The 20594-nt window shown below is 40.7% G+C and overlaps 1 protein-coding gene across 2 annotated transcripts in view; it reads right to left on the reverse strand.

Moving 5' to 3' along the window:
• Positions 1 to 1708: 1708 nt before the first annotated feature.
• The window catches only part of PLCXD1 (phosphatidylinositol specific phospholipase C X domain containing 1), a 44102-nt gene continuing 25216 nt past the window's right edge, over positions 1709 to 20594 (reverse strand). For both annotated transcript variants that reach the window (XM_088456944.1, XM_088456949.1), the window contains exons 2-7: positions 18811 to 18941; positions 16996 to 17132; positions 10866 to 10994; positions 9299 to 9451; positions 6743 to 6923; positions 1709 to 2625 (exon numbers count right to left, since the gene is read on the reverse strand). In XM_088456944.1, coding sequence (XP_088313070.1) covers positions 2381 to 2625; positions 6743 to 6923; positions 9299 to 9451; positions 10866 to 10994; positions 16996 to 17132; positions 18811 to 18941 — 976 coding nt within the window. In that variant the 3' untranslated portion in view covers positions 1709 to 2380. The remainder of the gene's footprint in view (positions 2626 to 6742; positions 6924 to 9298; positions 9452 to 10865; positions 10995 to 16995; positions 17133 to 18810; positions 18942 to 20594) is intronic.

Consider the following 20594-nt stretch of genomic DNA (forward strand, 5'->3'; position numbering starts at 1 on the left):
CCTCCATTCCAAGAAAAAAACAAAACAAAACAACTTATTACCTAGTTCATCATTGACCTTCTATCTGCTAAATCGAAGGGTGTTTTCAATTCCAACTGTTATTGACTTGTCAGCACCCTTTGACCATGTTAACCAACCTCCTCCTTCAAAGCCTACACTCTATGGCGCTCCATAACACTGCCCGCACATGCCATCCACCTACCTTTCTAACCACTCCTCTGTATCTACCTTCCTCCACTTTTCTTTTTCCTGTTTATATTCCATAAGGTCCCTTGGTCACCTTTTGTTCTCCCTCTCCACTCGTCCCTTTTGTCTACAATACCACCTTTTTGCTGATGATACCCAAATGTACTTCACCGTCCCTGACCTCATCCCCAAGTGTCCCTCTTCTATCTTTTCTTGAATATTTCAGCACTTGAAGTTCAGTATGTCAAAGACTAGAGGCACACATCCACTTAAAGACATGAAAACGACTGCACAATTACCACATTGTAATCGTGCAGTCGTTTGCTCGTTCAGTGTAGGCACATCACAGACTGCCAATGATTGATATGCCTACACTGAATGACTGTCAAACATGCTGAACCTGACATTATCGTCAGGTTGTACAACATATTTGCCAGATGATAGATGTCGAAACGACCAGGGGGAGCGCGCATCGCTGGTCGTGTTACATTTTTTTTAAACGATGTGAAAATTTGCACTCGATGATTGAATAACGATATTGTTAAATTCGCTCAATTAAATAGTCTAGTGGATGTGTGTCTTTAGCTTATTGTCTCTTCCAATCTATACAGGGTCCCTTTTTTCTCCCACCTCATATTTTCTGTTGCCAACACTATCCACTCTCCTGTCACTAAAATCCAATGCCTGGTTCTTATCCTTGACTACTGCCTCTCACATTTATGCCATCTCTAAATTAATCAGATTTTACCTCTGTAATATCTAAGGTTCCCTTCCTCACCATCTACCAAACTTTTCTGGCCATCACCACTATCACTTCCTACACTTTGAGGATAGATTTAGAAAGAGTTAGGAAGACCAGTGTTACTGCTTACCTCATCTTCCCATCATATAACCTCTCCTTCACTGGCTCAACTTCTGCCAACTCAGTTTCTGCTCTTCCTACAATTGTCTCCTTGCCTCCGCCCATATACAAGACTAACCCATGCTATTCCTTTCCTCTGGAACCCACTTCTGCACCATATCAAAATGTCCATCAGCCTGCAGGGTTTTAAATATGTCCTAAAAACACACCTTTTCTTTAAAGCCTACTAGGTCTCCTCATACTCTACCCAGTTCACCTCCTAGTTTTTCCTTTTAAAGCCTGAGACTGTAAAGTCTCACAAACAAGACCCTCCACCCTTTTGGTTCTGGCCCTGCTCTATCCTAGTCTCCAGGGTGCTCCCATTCACTGTCAGTGACTCTGATTGTTTATGTCTGCTCTTCCCAGGGGATGGGGCCATTATGAGCTACTTTTAATGATTATTTCTCATTCTAATATATCATTTTCTCACAGTTTGATTTTTTTACCCTGTACTGTCTGTTTGTACCGGTTTATATTGCATGGTTTGTTTATATTATTGTAATTCTTAATTATATGGAGTCACCAAGTGCCATAAACTAAGTCATAATAGAAAAAATGGGTAGAGCTACTACATAAGGAAAGAACATGATCTCACAAGTGGTGATTAAAGACACAGGTAATAAACAGAAGAATCACATTTTTATTTTACACCAAAGTTACTAGATTCCAAATTAGCCAAATCAGTTTACCCATACTCCCATTTAGGTAAGAGACAAATTAATTTTTTAAACACGTGGTGGACATATACTGTGGCAAAACCAATGTAAGTACTCACAGAGACCATAAGGTAGAAGGTACCATTGCCTGGGACATCTTCTATAGAGTACTTTTGACCTGAGAAACATTCAAACTGGAATGGTGCATTGGAATGGTGGTAGTGCATTGAAGGTGAAGCTATACCATTAAAAAGGTATTGAAGAAACTGAGATTTATGAAAGTTTGTCTCGGCAGTGCAAATCCCAGTTCTTGACATCAGGTGCTTATTTCTTCACAATTGGAAGTACATGCACCTGAAAGACTGCTGGGAGAAGCTGGTGTCTAGTCATGCATACACACTAATAAAACACAGTACCACCGCACACTTACTCTCCTGGTACCAAGTATGCCCATGTTCCCACCTAAGGTAAGAAAATTCCCAAAACAGGGCCTAGTCTGTGGTGCCCCTACTAAGCATCATGCAAGGTATAATAACACACTATGTATACATACAAAAGAAACTACAACCACAAATATTTGTACAAATTTGATAGTTTTGAATACCATTTAACTAAAATAAATTATATCACAAGATGATCAATTCTTATCCAACAGCAACTTCATATTAAGATGAATAACAGCAGAAACAAAGTAATCAGACCCTATTAGATCTTCTGCAATGATGTTGATGGCATCTCGGCTTATTCCAGGATGCTGCTTTTGCACCCAGTTGAACAGGAATGGGAGCTTAGACAAAGTCAGTTTTTTCATGGACCCAAACGGGTGTCTTAAGATATAAGAAGCATTTTCTGTCAAATTTAGACCAGCCACAAAAAATCCAACTGTAAAATTAAGAAATGGTTAGTGTAAGTTTGTGAAATATTTAAAACTGTACAAATGTAAGCGAGAGGCAGAGTGTCATTCTGAAGCTTTTTATAGGCCCTTCCTGCAAAAGAATTTAAATCTCAGACGCATAGATATCACTTGCTCCTGTCTATCTCCCCCTTCCCGGTCACAATAAGTAGCCTGGATTGAATGAAAGTTACCACACACTATTGGACAACCCACCTTAATATTACCAGACTTCTGCATCAAATGAATCACAATTGCTTAATGCCAGGAGATGTTCACAATTCTAATAGAAGGGTCTATGTAATAAGCCTTGGATGGAGATTAAGTACCAGCCAATCAGCGCCTGTCATTTTTAAACACAGCCTGTGACATGAAAGTTAGGAGCCGATTGGCTGGTACTTTATCTCCATCCAAGGCTTAGTGCATAGACCCCTGAATCAGTTTTGCTTCAGCTCACATTTGGGTACCACAATTCATAGCTCTTTAATACAGCTCTACTGTATAGTACTGGATAGAGTAAGTCCTTTACTATTGTGGCTATTGATGCAATTTGTGTTCCAGATTCAGGAAAGGGGGCCCTTGATGGCAGACCTGCAATTTACATGTAAGGGACAGGCTCTATAAACAAAAAGTCGACAAGTCCTTCAGATAACTAATGTAAAATAAATAACTATCTTCCCCCTGTTATACACAAATGAAGGACTTTATAGGAGGTCACTCAGGATCATTTTCCAACAGCAACTTTTGCTAAATGCATGCCCAGAATCACTGAAGTTTAGAGGAAATACACCAGTACCTGAGCCACTGGAAATAAATGTAACAGTCACTTTGTCAGTGATAAAATGGTGCCCATTGTATCAGATTGAAAGGATATTGAATTGTCTGTAATACACATCTTGCTGAGTAATTAGTATCTCTCCCTTGAACAGTCTGCAATTTGGAGAACGGTCAGATTTAAACACTAGTTTTAAAGACCTTCAGACCTTGTAGCTTTTAGGGATTTTTTTTAGTCAACATCTTTTTTTATTAAAGCATGTCAATAATAATCAGTGACATACAAGCAATATCTAATAAATATTGCATTGTCAAGAAAATACATTTCAGAGATCTTAGAGAGCACAAAACAGAACTAAGAGGTGCAAGGACCAAAACATTGGTAAAATAAATACAAGACATAAGGTCGGTGAGGTGTGACAGAGCTAAGGGCATACTAGTAAAAAGTAATTAACCACTTGCCTGAAACTAACGTATGGTATGAGACCGTAGCCAAGAGTGCGTTGAACTGGTTGCATCAGGGCCAATGCTAGGATGTTCGGCGCACCCCTGCAAACTAATTTTAATAAAGGGACAGCGTGTGCCGAAAAAATAGTCTCACAAGAAAGGAGCGTAGCTACACAATAGTACGCCCAGTTCAAATTACTTCACACTAACACAATCTTATTCTCATTACACCACATAGTAGTTTATTTTATTTATTTATTAACAGTTTCTTATATAGCGCAGCATATTCCGTTGCGCTTTACAATTGTAAAGTGGTGTCCCTTATTCAGGTTACAACACACTGTAGTGCCCCTTATACACATAAAGCCCACAGTAGTAGTGCCCCCTACATGCAATGCCCACAGCAGTAGTGGCCCCTACATGCAATGCCCACAGCAGTAGTGGCCCCTTACATGCAATGCCCACAGTAGTAGTGGCCCCTTACATGCAATGCCCACAGTAGTAGTGGCCCCTTACATGCAATGCCCACAGTAGTAGTGGCCCCTATGCAATGCCCAGTCATAGTGCCCCTTACACATAAAGACAACACTGCACCCGCCGCCGTCCGACAGCTCCTCGTGCTCGGCAATGTGGGAGAGACGTCCTTTGCTTCCCCCATCTGTAATGGAGGAAATCTGTTCTGCATATGTGCAGAACGTATCTCCTCCGGCCCCCTGGGTGAAATTGTGGTCTGAGACCATCTACATCACTCCCAAAATCTCGTCCCAGAACGGCACCTGGAGCGCAAGCACCTAAACCAAGAGTGCAAATATGATAAACTCTGCATGTGAGTTGGGAGAAAAGCAAAAAAGATCAAGTCACTTTTCACCAGGGCAAACCATGTTGCTGTGCAAGGCGTGCAAATACATTATTTTCGCATGAGTGGTAAATACTGGCTGCTTTAGCATGATGACCCACAAACACTGGACAGATTTAGTATTACACTGCAACTTAGACTTTAATTTGGACACACCCCTCTTAAAGATAAATTTCTCTCCATCAGTCTGCCCCCCCTGCAGTGCCACATGGTTTTGCCAACTTGCAGTTATTTGCTCCTTTTTGCTTTACATCCAACTCAAAATCAGGCCCTTAGTGTGACCATTACGTAACACGTGAGTCTGGAAGCATAACCAAGATGCTCCCAGGCTCAGCGTTAGAACCTGAGGTTGCCATTGACAGCCTGATTAGAGCACTAGAAGGAGCAGAATCCCCAACCCAATACCATCTAAGATACCATTTACAAACGGTGACAGTCTGTGAAAAACACTGAAGTGGGCCATTCCCTCCCTCGTGAAATAAGCCCTATTCAGCAACTATTTTATTAAATGAAAAATGATCTACTCAAGTAGGCACTTTACAAACAATATATTTGAAGGAAATATTGCTAAAACTAGAGCTTTCGTGGCATTCAATGGTAAAATAAACATGAGCATGTCATTTCCTGAAGCATGAGATTTGAATATCTATAATTTACTCCTTGAACTTATTCATTATGGACAGCAGGTTGTGGATTTCTCTTATTCCCAGCTGACATGGCCTCCATGGTACCGAGGACAAAACTGCCCTCATCGTTGTGTGACTGTCATCATGGGCAGACTGCACACACTGTCATATTAGCTATAGGCATCCTGGATTTCTTCACTCCCATTTGACATTAATTCAAACTAAATCAGGGAACCATTAGGGATAGTCAGTCATTTTGTGTCCATAAAAGTATATCTTACAGGGGGTGTGGATCATGAGGTCTACATTGTCTAGATAGACAATGTTTGGGTAGACAGTGGAAGATAGACACTAAATGTCGACAGGCAATATGTCGACAGGTACAGAAGGTCGACAGGCAATAGGTCGACATGGTCCGAAGGTCGACACACTAAGGGTCGATAGGTATGATGGTCGACAGGGTCAGGTGGTCAACACACTAAAGTTCGACTGGTAACAAGGTCGACAGGTATGAAGGTCAACTTTTTTTTTTTTTAAATCAGGGTTAGTGTCAGGGTTAGGCACTTACCCCGACGGGTCGACTAGCAACAAGGTCAACAGCTATGAAGGTCAACACTTTTTTTTTTTTTTTTTTTTTTTAGGGTTAGGCACCAGGAGGGAGGGTTAGGGTAAAGATTAGTCCTAAAAACCAAAACAAACCATGTGTCGACCATTTGCATGTCGACCATATGAGTGCTGACCTAATGACCATGTCGACCTTCAGTACATGTCGGTCTTGTTACCAGTCAACCTTTAGTGTGTCCACCTTCAGACCTTGCCGACCTACTGCCTGTCGACCTTCATACCCGACCTTGTTACCAGTCAACCTTTAGTGTGTCAACCTTCTGACCCTGTCGACCTTGTTACCCGTCGACCTATAGTGTGTCGACCTCATTACCCGTTGACCTACACTGCGTCGACCTTGTGACCCCGTTGACCTTTAGTGTGTTTACCTTCAGACCCTTTCTATTGCCTGTCTATCTTCCATCGTCTACCCAAACATTATCTATCTAAACAATGTAGACCTAATGACCGGATACCCTTACAGGATAAACTAGACTTTAAAAGCACCTTGTGTAAGGAAAGATTTACATTAAACAGAGACTGTATACTCATCTGTACAGAGAGAGAGAGGGTAAGGGATTTAGAAACACCTGTTTGTAATATTTGTTTTTAAATAAATGTACATTTTTAGGACCAATTACTTTTCTGATATAACTCTGTTTTAGAAGGTGTGATTTGTCAATTTGATTGTATTAAATTATAAAGTGCAATATACCTTTTACTGGTATAAAACGGACAAAAAGATACAAATATCAAACATTCCATTTGTAATCTGATAAAGGCAAAACAATAAATAGTTACCTGGTCGTCCATTGCGCTTTTTATCCTCCATAAAGTGGATTAATGAGTGTTTATTAGTAGTATTTGCCCACCAGTATGGGATAGATGACCACAGGTATTCATATTTCATAGCCAAAGGGTTATCATATGAAACAATGATTTGGTAACCTTGGGTCCACATGTTTCTCAGAGTGGGCTGTTCCTGGACAATGAATGCATAAAAGGAAGAAAGAATAAATTTACCTTGGAATTCAAACATATATGATACATTGAACTACTATACTAGTTACCAAAGTACATGGATTTCATAGATTGCTAACATTGCAGAAATGACAACTTCTCTGATATGCAGTAATAGAGCAACTGTTCTCTAAGCTTAGGGCTAATGCATTACAAAGCATTAATCTTGTGTGTGTTCCCCAAATAATCATAGTCTGTATGGATGGTCTATGCTGTGACAGGATGTGGGAGGCTGTACCTGCCTGCAGTGTAGGATGAATCATCGCTCTAATGTTGGTAGGGTAGAAGCTGTTAATTGGGAGGGGAAAAATGCTAGAAGGTGGCTCTTTCCAATTAATGGGCATATTCAATTCCAGGCGACAAGTCCCGTACTTTTCGCAGGCATTACTTTTCGACCACTTCGCTGGCTTTCAATGCGGAAAAGTATCGCGTGCATGCCCGCTTTCCGTCGTATTCAATTATAAATTGGCGAAAAACGGGAGCCAGCGAAACTGTAATATGCGAAAAGTGCTGTCAGATTTGGCAAAATAAGCCTGACACCCCCCAAAAGTTGGTCTGACATTGGGGATCACTGTAGATACCCCCGATTATCCCTGCTGAAGGTATTTGGAGTACTTATATGATCTCAATAGCTGCTATTTTGCGTCTGCAGAAGTGGTGAAGAATAGCATTAAGCAATATTTTTTATCATAAAAAGTAGTCCCAGCAAAATTGGGGTACATAAAAATGGGTGCTAGCATATTTTTAAGTTGTGAAAGTGAACTTTTAAAAATCATAAAAAAAAACAACACCTTCCGCAAGCACCTGCAAACTTAAAAACACCTGGGGCATAGTTGGGGACCCCCCAGGAGTCTATTTTGCTAGTTTTTAAGTTTGACCCCAAACTTTGAACTTTTCCGCCCCCAAAACTAAACTACTTTTTGGGGGTGATCTAAATACTTTTTTTAAACTTTTGACGCAGATTACCTTTGGGGGACTGTCCCAAGGGTGCAGAGTTATTCCCGCAGCTTTGCATCCCAAAACCCCAATTCTGCACTTTTCTTCGACTACTATTCATAGGCAAAACTTTTCTGCAGGTTACAATGCATTGACTTTCCGCACCGGCGAAAAAGTTTTCGCTGGCGAAATGACATCATCCGCGATACTTTTCCGCGGATTTGGACTTATCGCGGCTAATTGAATATGGCCCTAAGTATTACGGAGTTCCAAATGACCGGGCCTGAGTGTCCATTTACTTAGAATCCTTTTAAAGACTGGGGGTACCCAGGTTGATTTTGCCTTTTAATTACATATATCCCCGGGAGTGGGAATGCACAATACTTTTGGACTAACATACTAAAATGCACATGAAATGAAATTGGGATATAAGAAGCCTAAGCCACTTGCTCTATAGATCATGCAATGTAATGTATATAGTTTGCAACGAACCTTTTCACACAGAAGAGTGGAGGATTAAATCTTGCCACAGGAAATGTGATAATTGCTTCTCACTTGTCCCTACTGGCTGATCATCTGTGCTGCTGGCTTTCTAGAAAGGATTCAACTAGCTGAACAGCCGCACATCCAATTTGTAGACATGCTGTTTTGGTCATGTTACATCCTTACAGTACAAGGTACCATTTACAGTACAAGGTACACCATACTGAGTTATCTCTTCTATTGTGCAGGGTCAGGAGAATACCCATAACTGTGCACCCAATATGGTTGCAGTAAGTTCTGGTAAATTAAGATTAAGTCTGAGAATGCAGTAACCGTATTGATATAACAAAGTATTTGTGTTAAGTCACCACACCCCCCCCCCCCTCCCCCTCCCACACACACACCTCCCCTCGCACAGTTGTGGTTCCTGTAATTGTAATAACACACCAGCAATTATTTTTACATTTCACATTGCATTAATAATTTTCTTGATTTATATAATAACTGTAGGCATTTTCCTTAAATACAATCCTAAGTTATTCATACCAACTTGTTAGATATTTTAAGACTTTTTTTCATAATATTAAATGTTGGTTTTCAGCATTTTATAAAGAATAAAAAAGGATGTTTCTTTAAATTCCCCAGAAGTTTGTGAGAATATGAGATGATATGAAAACAGTTGGAGTTAGAGGAATAGTAGCCCATGACAGAAGTCACTTTATATTACTACATACCTTATATTTTGTAGAAGATGGTCACATACTGTATTCTGTATATCCTATAGGCACTCTGACACTATTCCCACTATGAAAGGTGTGACAATACACTGGCATCTATTACTATACAACCCTAGAGTTTTACATGGTTACTTAGTATAACACTGTAAAATAACAAACAAAGTACTTTTGATATTCATACATGCTTGGGGCATAATTTGGATCCAAATATCCTGTGTATGCAGCTAATTAGATGTGTATGTTGTACTGGAGACATTGGCTGCAGGTTACATGATAGGATGAGTATCTCCTGTGGGTTCCTCTGTAGCCAGTCACAGATATCTTGTAGCATTTCCTATGAAAGGTGAAAAAGTAATTAAACACTTTTATTGGTATACACTAATTTAACAAAAAGAAAACCTAAATATGCAATTTGCCATATACAGCAAAATACACAAAGTAAAAATTATAAATTAACGGTTAAGCATTTCAGTTACACAAAATAGCAATCAATTATTAGTATTGTAAGCATATAATAGTTAGGACATCTACTTTTTTTTTTTTTTAATCAGTTATTGACTGCTCTTCTTACACTTAAAAATGCTGAGACATTAAATCTATATATCTGTATCACCTACCTCCCAACATGACCCTCTCCAGGAGGGACACAATGCTCTGGTCCTGGACTTCCCTGGTAAGAGGTGGGGCTGTAGCGCAGTTCAAAATTCAAATAGGGGAGTCACACCAACTGTCATTTCACACGCTGCCAAACATCACTGGCTGGGACTCACTGGCAGTTGATGTGACTCCCCTATTTGAATTTTGGACTGTGCTGCAGCCCCACCTCTGGAGCCACAACCAATCATAAATTACCAGGGAAGTCCAGGACCAGAGCATTGTGTCCCTCCTGAAGTGGGTCATGTTGGGAAGTATGGTATCACTCCTAAGGGGATGAAAAGGGCTAAAATGTTTGCTCCCCCCTATGCAATGTCTTGCCTGACTGTCTCATCACCAACTGTCACCCCAAGTGCTGCCAGCCATCACTGGCAGTTGGTGTGGCTCCCCTATTTGAATAGTGTGGGAAGGGAATGTGTTACAACAGCAGTAAGAGGAGGCTGTGTTACTACACAGGTGAGTGATGTATGGGAATGTGGTACAACATGGATGAGGGAGGGGAATGTGTTACTACAGGGGCGAGCAGAGTAATGTGTTACTCCAGAAATGAGGGGGGAGAATTTGTTACTCCAGAGGTGAGGGAGGGGAATAAGTTACCACAGGTGTGAGCAAGCGTAAAGTGGATTACTACAGGTGTTAGGGAGGGATTGTATTTCTACACAGGTGAGAGGGAGGGGAATGTGTTACTACAGAGGTGAGGGAGTGGCATGTCTTAATACTTAATATAGCAGTGAAGGATGGGATGCATTACTATAGAGGTGAAGGATTAATTTGTCCCTGGAGTGGTGAGATGGAAATGGAAACAGTAAATATCTCAGGTCCACTTGGGTGAAACCGAGTACATCAGCTAGTATATATATATATATATATATATATATATATATATACATACACACATTATATATATATATATACACACATATGTATATATACTCATTCTCATTGCTCTTTCTATGTATCCCTTACAAAAATGAACCCTTTTTAGATCTAGAGAGTAAGTACAAGCAGGGGAAAGCACACGTTTAGCTGATAATATAGGCCAAATGTCTTGGTTTTGTTTCTACACTTGGCCCAGTAAACGCCCATCACTTTACCTTTACAGTGACAGATGTGTAAAATCCATGTACAAAGTGCAGGTCTGGAGAAGGAACATCAGGTCTGTGACCTATCCGAAGATCCAGGTATCGGATTCCACTGTCCATCTGTCCCACAACACTTAACGTCTATCAGATATAAATTAGAGTGAACATACTGTACTGTACATACACATAGTAAATGTTGTTGTATATTCTTCTCAGTTAAAAGCACTCCTTTGTCTGGGCAGCATTGTTATTTTGTACCCTATACTGCCATCTGATTTATTCAACATCATGTTAGCCAGGGTTAATAATAAGCTATTCTTTTATTATTCTTTATTTTTAAAGCACCAATATAATATGCATCACTGTACATTGAGGCGATCAGAATATGATTAAACAACATACAATGGCAGGAAGCAGAAGGTAAAGATGGCCCTGCCCAAATAAGCTTATCATCTAACAGGCAGATTTAATCACACATTTATCAGCAAGTTACGATAGACTAATTCTGTTTGCACCTCCATATGCTGCAAGCAGACTCAGCCTTCCGTGACAATGTGCGAAGTCGCTGGAAGCTGTTCTGGCAGGTTACGCAGATAACTGAATTAGCCCCTAAGAGTTTGTGGGCAATTAATGCATAGCGAAATAATAATAGCAGCTGGCAGAGTGGACAGTGTTTGAGGCTCCTGGAAGGCAGAAGCATTATCAGGCACCAATATTCAGGCAGCTACATGTGGTGTGGTACAATTGTTGGGGAGAGACAACCATGACTGTCCATCACTTATATTCACTAAAACTAATGTCCACAGCAAATGTAGTACTACCAACTCCTTACATTGTAAGTTATTATGAGCAGGACTTTCTCACCTTCTGTTAGAAATGATTCCCCTAAACTGAAAATATATATGTTAACATTTATCTCCCACATTATACATCACAATATAGATAAAGCCTATATAGGGGATGATGTTAAGTCTAACAGCAATAATGCGTAGTCTGCAAGCTACATTACACACAAGGGCAAGTAGAGGGAAGTTATCTTTCTTGCAATTTTAATTAAATTCCTTTTTGGATAGATTGGCTTTGTAGTGTGAGGAGAAATATGAGAACTAATGCTACTGTAGTCTTAGAAAATTCAAAGTCTTCTGAAAAAAAAAAAAAAAGAAACCCAGGTAGAAGTTGTGAGGGTACCGCACAAATAATTACCAGTATTGATGCTGAAACGTGACCAGCGTAAAGGGTGCCAAAACAGACTCAACAGTGAATGTGTTAAAGACAGATAAACTAGGTAAATCCCAAACTAACAGAAGGATAAGTAAATCGCCTTACTAAATTATAATTGATCTCCGGTGAACTGTATCAATGTTAATACATCTTTTTATATTAATGAGTACTAAGGGCTATATCTAGGGGTTTGCCAGAATGGCACTCACTAGGGGGGCTGGCCCAGGGGGGGCAACACTTGGCTCACCCTGCCAACCCTTAGGGAGCCCTTCTGCTACAAGATGACCCATTCTAAACCTTTATTATTATTCGTTACATTGAGCTTCATCATTTGCTCTGTTAAGCGGTTTCTGGATTCTTGACAGAGGGAGGGAATGGAGTCTTTCAAGTTTAGTGTTGGGCAGCAGCCTCTGTATCTGATTAGGCAGGTCCGGTGGCTGTAGTCAGACAGCACATCATAGGGTGGTCGGGACTGGTCAGTGATAATGGAAGTGACATCGGTGTTAAAGATTAATGAAGTGAGGAGTCCAGAGCTTGCTACCTGCTATGGGCACTTTGGGGGTGAGCTTCCTTACTGACTTTTTTGCACAGGTATTGTTAGTGCAGTGAAAACTCATATCGTTCTGACATCTGTTTTCCTAGGTGGAGGGGGCATCACCAGGTCATGGAGGGATGTGACTAATGTTTTAAAAGATCCTATTTCAGTCAAAAAACAATACTGTGCATATAGTATGTTGCTTGGAGCTGATGGACTCCACAAGGTAATGCCCCCTTTTTTTTATCCTGATTCAGGTCATGTTCCCTCTACACTCTAGCTCAAGTCATGCCCTCATTGAATCCTCTATATTACTTGCCCCTCGGCACCCCCCCCCCTCTTCTCCCCCTTATCCTACTACAATTCTCCTGTCTCCTCTCTTTCCCATTCTTCTTTCCCAACACCCATACCCTCCAGTCAATGTTACTGCACAGTCTCATCCTCCTCAATTTTCTCTAAGGACCACTAAGTCCATTGTCCCACCGAAATGGGTATGAAATACCGCCGGCCGCATGGCCGGTGGTTCGATTCCCGTCAGCGGCAGGCCGACATCAGCAGAGTTCCGAGCAGCGGAAGCCCGACAGCACTGGAAATCCCGATCGTGGATAGGTGAGTATCTACTAACCTAACCCCCCTCTAAGTGCCTAACCCTAACCACCCCCTTCCCCGCTGCCTAAACCTAAGTCCCCCGGGGGGGTGCCTAACCCTAACCCTCCCTCCCCCTAGCCTAGCCCTAACCCTAACCCTCCCGGGGGGGTGCCTAACCCCAAGTCCCCCCCCCGGGAGCCCTAAACCTAACCCTCCCCCCCCCGCGGCTGTCCGCTCGCAGTGCCCCGGCATCACTACGATCGGGATGCCGGGCACCGATCTCCCGGCGTCGGGGAAATGCGGGCATCTACATCTAGACGCCCGGCATTTCACCCTTGCCGGGATATGACAGTCGGGAAGCCGGCTGCCGGTATTTAGGCAGTCGGCTTCCCGATTGCTTCCCATCCCACCACCCCAATGTATCTTACCCCTCCTTCTGCATTTGAACTTTGTAAGGGCAGGGCTTCATTAATATGCCCTTTACAGCATGGATGGCCAAGATATAAGCAAAAATGATTGGGGGGGGGGGGGGTGTTCTCTACTTTGACAGTGGCGCCTGGGCCCCTAGGTACTGTACAGCCCAGAGAGTACAGGCTAATATGAATTGAAGTTCTTGAGAAAACTGCTTGTGGTATTATTTTCAGGCTAAAAATCAACAAAATGTAAACAATTCCCCCATATTGTCAAATCACATATTCTTGGATTTATTGATCTTGCATGAGTCAGAAGAATTGTTATGGTTGTCTAAATAACCATAGTAATCTACTTTGTTATAGTATTTGTGGTCGCAATGTATCCTTCTTCAGCCTAGAGGTAGATGTACAGGAAATCTATATGCAGAGCTGTAACTAGACTTCTTGGTGCCCTGGGCCAGAAAGAACATCCCCCCACCCTCCACCATCATTTCTCAAATAGGGACACAAGATGTGCACCTGAAAAAGGGGTGTGGCCTCATGATTGTGGGGCAGATAGATCCATGTGTGAGGTGTCTGACTGCCTGTGAGAGGTGATGGGTTTCAGTCCTGGGTGCGACAGTATTTTGAAATGTGTGTTTTAAATTAAAGAGGCTGTGACTAAAGGTGCTTGGGTAGGTGGCTCGAGCAGCGCCCCCTGCCCTGTGGTGTCCTGTGCCGTGGCACATGTTGCACAACCCTAGTTACGGCCCTGTCTATATCTATGGGGTGGCAAGTTATAGTGAATCTCAAATAATATACATTAGAATTAAACTATTCCAAGAAATGTGAAATAGACATCCCATCCCAAATTAAAAAAACAAAAACAAATCATCCATGTATCTGCCAAGGCGAACACCAGATATATTGTCATTCAAACTGGCCCATATATTTAAGTTTGTGAAAATAGGAGCAAACCTAGTGCCTAATGGCAGTACTGGGTGTTTGTAGATCAAGCAAATTCAAAAGCTGTAATAATACGCTCACGTTGTGCCTCTCTAAGGGCCTGATTCAGAGATGCACGCGGCCGCGCCTTTTGCCACAGGAGCTTCTGCATCTTTATGATAATGACGCGACCAATGATCTTTCTACTGAGACGCACAATAGCTGCAGTGCTAATACGTCTTGGTGCGTCCTTAGAAACACCATTGAAGCTTGCACCAGCCCTGTGGCAGGTACAATTTCTCCGTCTGAACATGGCGTCCTGTGTCTGCGTACGAAGTCGCTGTCAGTTACACAAACGCATTTGCCTAACCATCCCCCTGTTCCCTCCCAGAAAAGCCCACTAAAATCCAGGGCTCGTTTCCAAATTCACTCCGTCTCTCCCGGCAGTAACCATCAGGACACAAAGTGCCTTTCATCCCTATAACATTTTACTGTCTGTGTGTCAGGTTCGGGTTGGATATTAATAATTCTTTTTTTTTTTTAATTATTGTTATTCAACTGTCCACATGCTTCCAACACACAGGCTTCCATATATTTTTGTTCATTTAGATCTTTTTTATAAAAAAAAAAAATATGCCTCTTCCGACACAATGTTCAGACATACTGGTTTAATGCAATGTTGCCAGCTTGGATGATGGGGAGAATTTAGAAGCTTTATTTAAAATGGACATGGTGTCCAAAACATTACATGTATTTGGCGATATTAGGGAGGCCATAAAAAAGAGCCATTGCTCAATGCTGGAAACACCTGATTTCAATATAATCATAACTAACATTCAAGTTGCTTTTGTAATGGAAACATGGGCCTTCCATACCCTACTTTTGCTTCTTCACCATTAACGAAATGGTTTAAGTGACAATGGCATAAATGTGACAGATGGGGAAGGAGCCAGACTATTACTAACACTTCCAACCACACCACTGACTACTACAGTACCAGATCTCTCTGCTCAGCCTTGATGCCCCAATTTGCTGTTATAATTGTCTATTATGATTCTTGTTGTTGTGGATTGTGGTGATTTTTTTTTGGAAACTACACTAACAATGATAAAAAAAATAAATTAATATCTGGCACGTGGTTATCCGAAATAAAGTAATATTGCTAGAACAGATTGAGCAGGATCATCAAAAATCTCTATTGTTTTGTCATCACCATTATACGGATATTATGATAACACTAGGCTGAATTGATCATGGTCATCATAAATCTGCACGGTAGTGTCATCGCCCACTCTGCTATTCTTTGAACAGTTTGCAAAAAAAAGAAAAACTAACTACTTTTATCAAAAGTTTTACTGTCAAATTTGGAAACTAAGGGCACGATTCTATTCAACGCGATGTAAATAGCGCCGGAGTGAGCTCCCGGAGCTATTCAATACACCGCGCTGGCAAGTCCGACTAATGATTTCTTCTCTCATCCCTCCGGGGATGAGAGAAGAAATCCGACAAAAGTCCCAGCGTGAGGCTGTTTTCTGCCCCTCGCGCCTGGAAAACAGCCTCGCGCCGGGAAGTTAGGTCGGGGAATGCCCGTTATCGCGCCTAAACACCCTGTTTAAGGCGCGAGAACGAGCCTTCCCTGACCTAACATCCTGATAAATTGAATAACTCCGGGAGCTATCTAACGGCGCTATTTACATCGCGTTGAATAGAATCGTGCCCTAAGAGTCATTAACCCTTTCACTGCTGAGGATTTTCTCACCACTGTGCGAAGACCAAATTTCGATGTTAGTGCTCGTCACATTCCAACATCAATATTGCAGTTTTTTTAATTCAGTAACCACACAAATACCTTGTCTTTTTGCGTATTCCAACAAGTTAAAAATAAAACCAAAGTGGCAATAAAAGTTTTTTTGTTTTTTTTTATTGAAATTTCAAAACAGGAATAATTTTTTTTTCACCACCACATACAGAAACTTGTTTTGACATTAACCCACCTTTACAAAATAGCAAAAGCAGGTATGAATATGCTTTTTGATAATTAAATTTTTCCGGTCTACTGTCTCTTAATTTAGACTATTACTATATGTAAAAATAATATGGTAGCTCAACTAGGCCTAGTATTTTTTAAAACCGATAACCTACCGCATTCAATGAGGGGACCACTTTTATTTGATGGAGGAGAAATTTAGTTCCCCCCTAACTGAACGAGTGGGGGAGATAGAGGGACTTCTCTCCTCCCAAGTTTTCCTTTTTTTTTTTATACATTCTGACTGGTGGGAAAGGTAAAAACAAAAGTTTTTTTAAGCCCCTCTCACAGCAGGTGAAGAGTCCCACTTGTCTGTCGCAGTTTTAGTGTACATGCGGGTGACAAGTGGGGCTCTGCAGCAAAGGGGTTAAAGAAAAACACTTTGCAGATCACAATCATATGCAGAAGGTGTAGAAAAATATACAAATAATATACTTGTGTTGTAGTCCATCTTAAAATAATGGATCGTGTGATACACGGCACATACTTCTCCAAGAACAGCAGCAGCTTAGGCAAGCTGGGATCAATTGCTGATGATTTGTCTAAACAATATGTCATGGTATCATGACTCCCTGTGAAAAGAAAGAAATATTAGAACACTACAAATAATTGTAAGATACACAATATCATTATACATCACATCTATAATTGTATTTTTTATTATTATTCTGAAGTTTAAACAAATGAACATTTTCAAACTGCAAGTACTTATACACTCAATTCAATCTGTGCCATGTAATATATAGGGCCCCATTTATACACAAACGAACATACCAGCGGCAATTTTCATTTAGCATCACTCTGATACAAACAAAAAATGCCACTAGTATTTATTAATACTTACCCCCTCCAGCGAGGTCCCGCGAAGTCCTCATCCTGGTCCTCGGCTGGGCTGCTGGCAGCCTAACGCTACCAGTAATGGGGCTCCAGTGTTATGCGTATGCGCGACGGTTCACCTGCGCATGTGCATGACACGGGGACCCGGCAGTACCTGGAAGGCTTCGCTGAAGCCGGAAAAGCAGCGCTGGGTCTCCATTGCCGGCAATGGGGACCGCATGCTCTCGCCATCTAAAAGATGGCGAGAGCGGTGCTGTGAAAACAGCGGTGATCTTAGATTACCGCTTTTTATTAAATGTAGAAAGGTGGCATAACCCCCTTTAGCGAGCGCTATAGGGGTTATGTTTCGTTAGTAAATGGAGCCCGATGTCAGAATGTTATTGTCCTGTGTATTTAATAGTAAAGAATATGGAAAACAATATAGGGCTGAAAATGTCTGACAGTAACTAGAAGAGGAAACTTGTCTGTTGCACATTTAATGCCTAAGGTGAAACGTGCACTGAACCACAGCAACCAATGAGCAGTTTGCTTTTAACGGTCTGTCTACATTAGACAATGAATGACAGTGTCCGCTATGGTTTGTCAACATTTTCATCTAATACAACTCTAGGTAAATAGCCCTAATGAGGGTGCCAACATTGCTCAAAAGGTGCAAGTCCGCATACATTCATAGCAACCAATCATACATTTGTTTAACTTTCATAGACAGATGAAAGGTTATTACTGATTGGTTGCCAAAGTTTCATTCAGCTCTGCACAATTAACAAATGTCAATGTAAACAAAATCATTAAATTAGGACAATTAACTATATATTATCTTCAGCAAAGTAGGAGTACAAAGTATACCTAATAAGAAGGAATATTAAAAATTGCCTTGAAAATCAGGGACTGTTTCTAGTAAATAAGAGACCTGCTACAGCTATGTAATTACTATTTTGTTCCACAGACAAAAGGTTCCATTTTCCCAATATAATTAGTTCCAGGGGTTTTCATTTGTGCATTTTTACATGTTTTATGAGTGGATGGATGAGATTGTAGGGGGTATATTTGCTAAAGTGTGGGTTTTTAGAAGTGGGGATGTTGCCCATAACAACCAACCAATCAGATTCTACTTACCATTTATCTAGTACCTTCTGGAAGATAATAAGTAGAATCTGATTGGTTGTTATGGGCAACATATCCACATCTAAAAACCCGCACTTTAGTAAATATACCCTTAGATGTGGAAGGCCAATCACATCACCCAGCTGCTGAGAATGTTGGGTGGTGAGCGAGCAGGTTCATGATTGCCTGTAACAGGCATGCTATACACAGCCCAGGGGAACATGACAGTGACCACTACTTTATATGCCATGGTGCTTACAATATTGCGAGGCATGTATCTGGATGGTAAAACAATATAGAAAATAGTACCTGGAATTGATAAGTTGTACAAGGGGATATCCCACAATTTCTCACACAGCTGTGACATCCACTGAGCGTTCCCTCCCTCATCATTATCACATTTCTGCAAATGTTTTTCCATCTTGTAACTGTGATGACCACTGCAATAACAGAAACATAGGATTTACTTGGCACTTATTTTAGTGGTTAGTGCTGGCATGATTGGGGGAATTCATTTCATAGTGTTGTTTTGCTGTACGTTACTGCTATGTCTGGGAGGCCGCAATACCAGTACAAGTCTTTACTCATTTTCCCTATGCACCTCTATGGGGTGCCAGGGAATATTAACAAAGATACTGGTCATGAAGTAACTTGGCTTGTCATTTCCAGAGTCAATTTTCAGTAACGCTATGAATTTAATTTCCACCGACATATGTTTTATACCAGTCATTTGCTAGAAATATAAATGTACAGCGACAGTGCAGTCTAGGCAAGTACCAATATACAGAATAATACACCCAGGGCCTTGGGATGAATCTATGAAAAAATTATTCTATAAAGTGATCCCACTTGACTGAACCAATCAGCTGTTCACAGGCTGCAAACCAGAAGTAAAATAATTAAATGACATTTTTTTATATGCTCTTAATCAGGCCCCATATGCTTCGTATATTACAATTACTACTTAAAAAAAAATAATTATATTTCAAACATTGCTTATCATTAACAAACAGAAAATACAAAGATATTTTTAAATAGATTCCCTAGGAACAATGTGCAATAACGTCACTCCAACAGGAGGAGAATGGACTTCTGGGTACTGCCATACACTCAATTAACCTGCTGGATTAAGGTTCCAAGATTGTGCAGACATAAGCCTCTTCAGACCTTATTGTTGTGCAGGATAGGCTTTGTTGGTCAGCATGTAATCGGTTATAGAGACAATCACATTTAAACAGAGAAAATTATTAAGATTTTGTTAGACAAAGGTCTGCACATGCACAGTACAGATCCTGCACAGATAAACAACCATCAAAGATGTACGTAGACCATTGGCTTTGCAACATCTCTGCATTAATTCCCAATATTCTAGAACAGACATGGCAAACATGCGGCCCGCGGGCCGCGGCCCACACACCTTCCACGATCGGAGCTCAGCTCTGATCGGGCAGAGTTTACTTTATTTAAAGCTGGCAACGCTGGTTTCTGTAGCGATCAGAAGCCTAAAGAGGAATTTAAGATAAAAGATTTTATGACTTGTAATAGCACTAACTGTATTTATTTAATTGAATGTAGCTGTGGCCTACAATATATAGGCAAGACTAAGACGAGACAGAGATAGGTGGTCGGAACATTTGTGCAATATTAGAAAAGGTTTCGATAAACACTCAGTATCACAGCATTTTAAAAATATTCATAATTGCTCAGTATCTAATATTAAATCGATGGTAGGGAAAAAAAAAATTAATGGTAACTGGAGGATTAAGGGTTTTGAAAAAGCGCTGGCTCAGGCCGAAATGAAATCTATTTATGATTTTAAAACGCTAGAACCCAAAGGACTTAATAATGAATTTGAAATTAAGTGGTTCTTCTAATTTTTAATGTCTTTTTTAGAATATCTTTTTTAGAATTTTTCATTGTCATTACCATGTATATATGTTTATAATTTTTCGTGTCCTTAAACTATGTCCCTATGTTTTATATATGCGCTGCTATGTATAGGTTTTTATATATGAGCACTTTATCATTTGATTACTTGAGTACTGTAATAGTTGTAGGAACATGGTTCCAAAGGAACTACATGATATCATTTG

The sequence above is a fragment of the Taudactylus pleione genome, unplaced genomic scaffold (genome assembly GCF_031769625.1).
Source record: "Taudactylus pleione unplaced genomic scaffold, aTauple2 ptg000041l, whole genome shotgun sequence".
Lineage (NCBI taxonomy): Eukaryota > Metazoa > Chordata > Amphibia > Anura > Myobatrachidae > Taudactylus > Taudactylus pleione.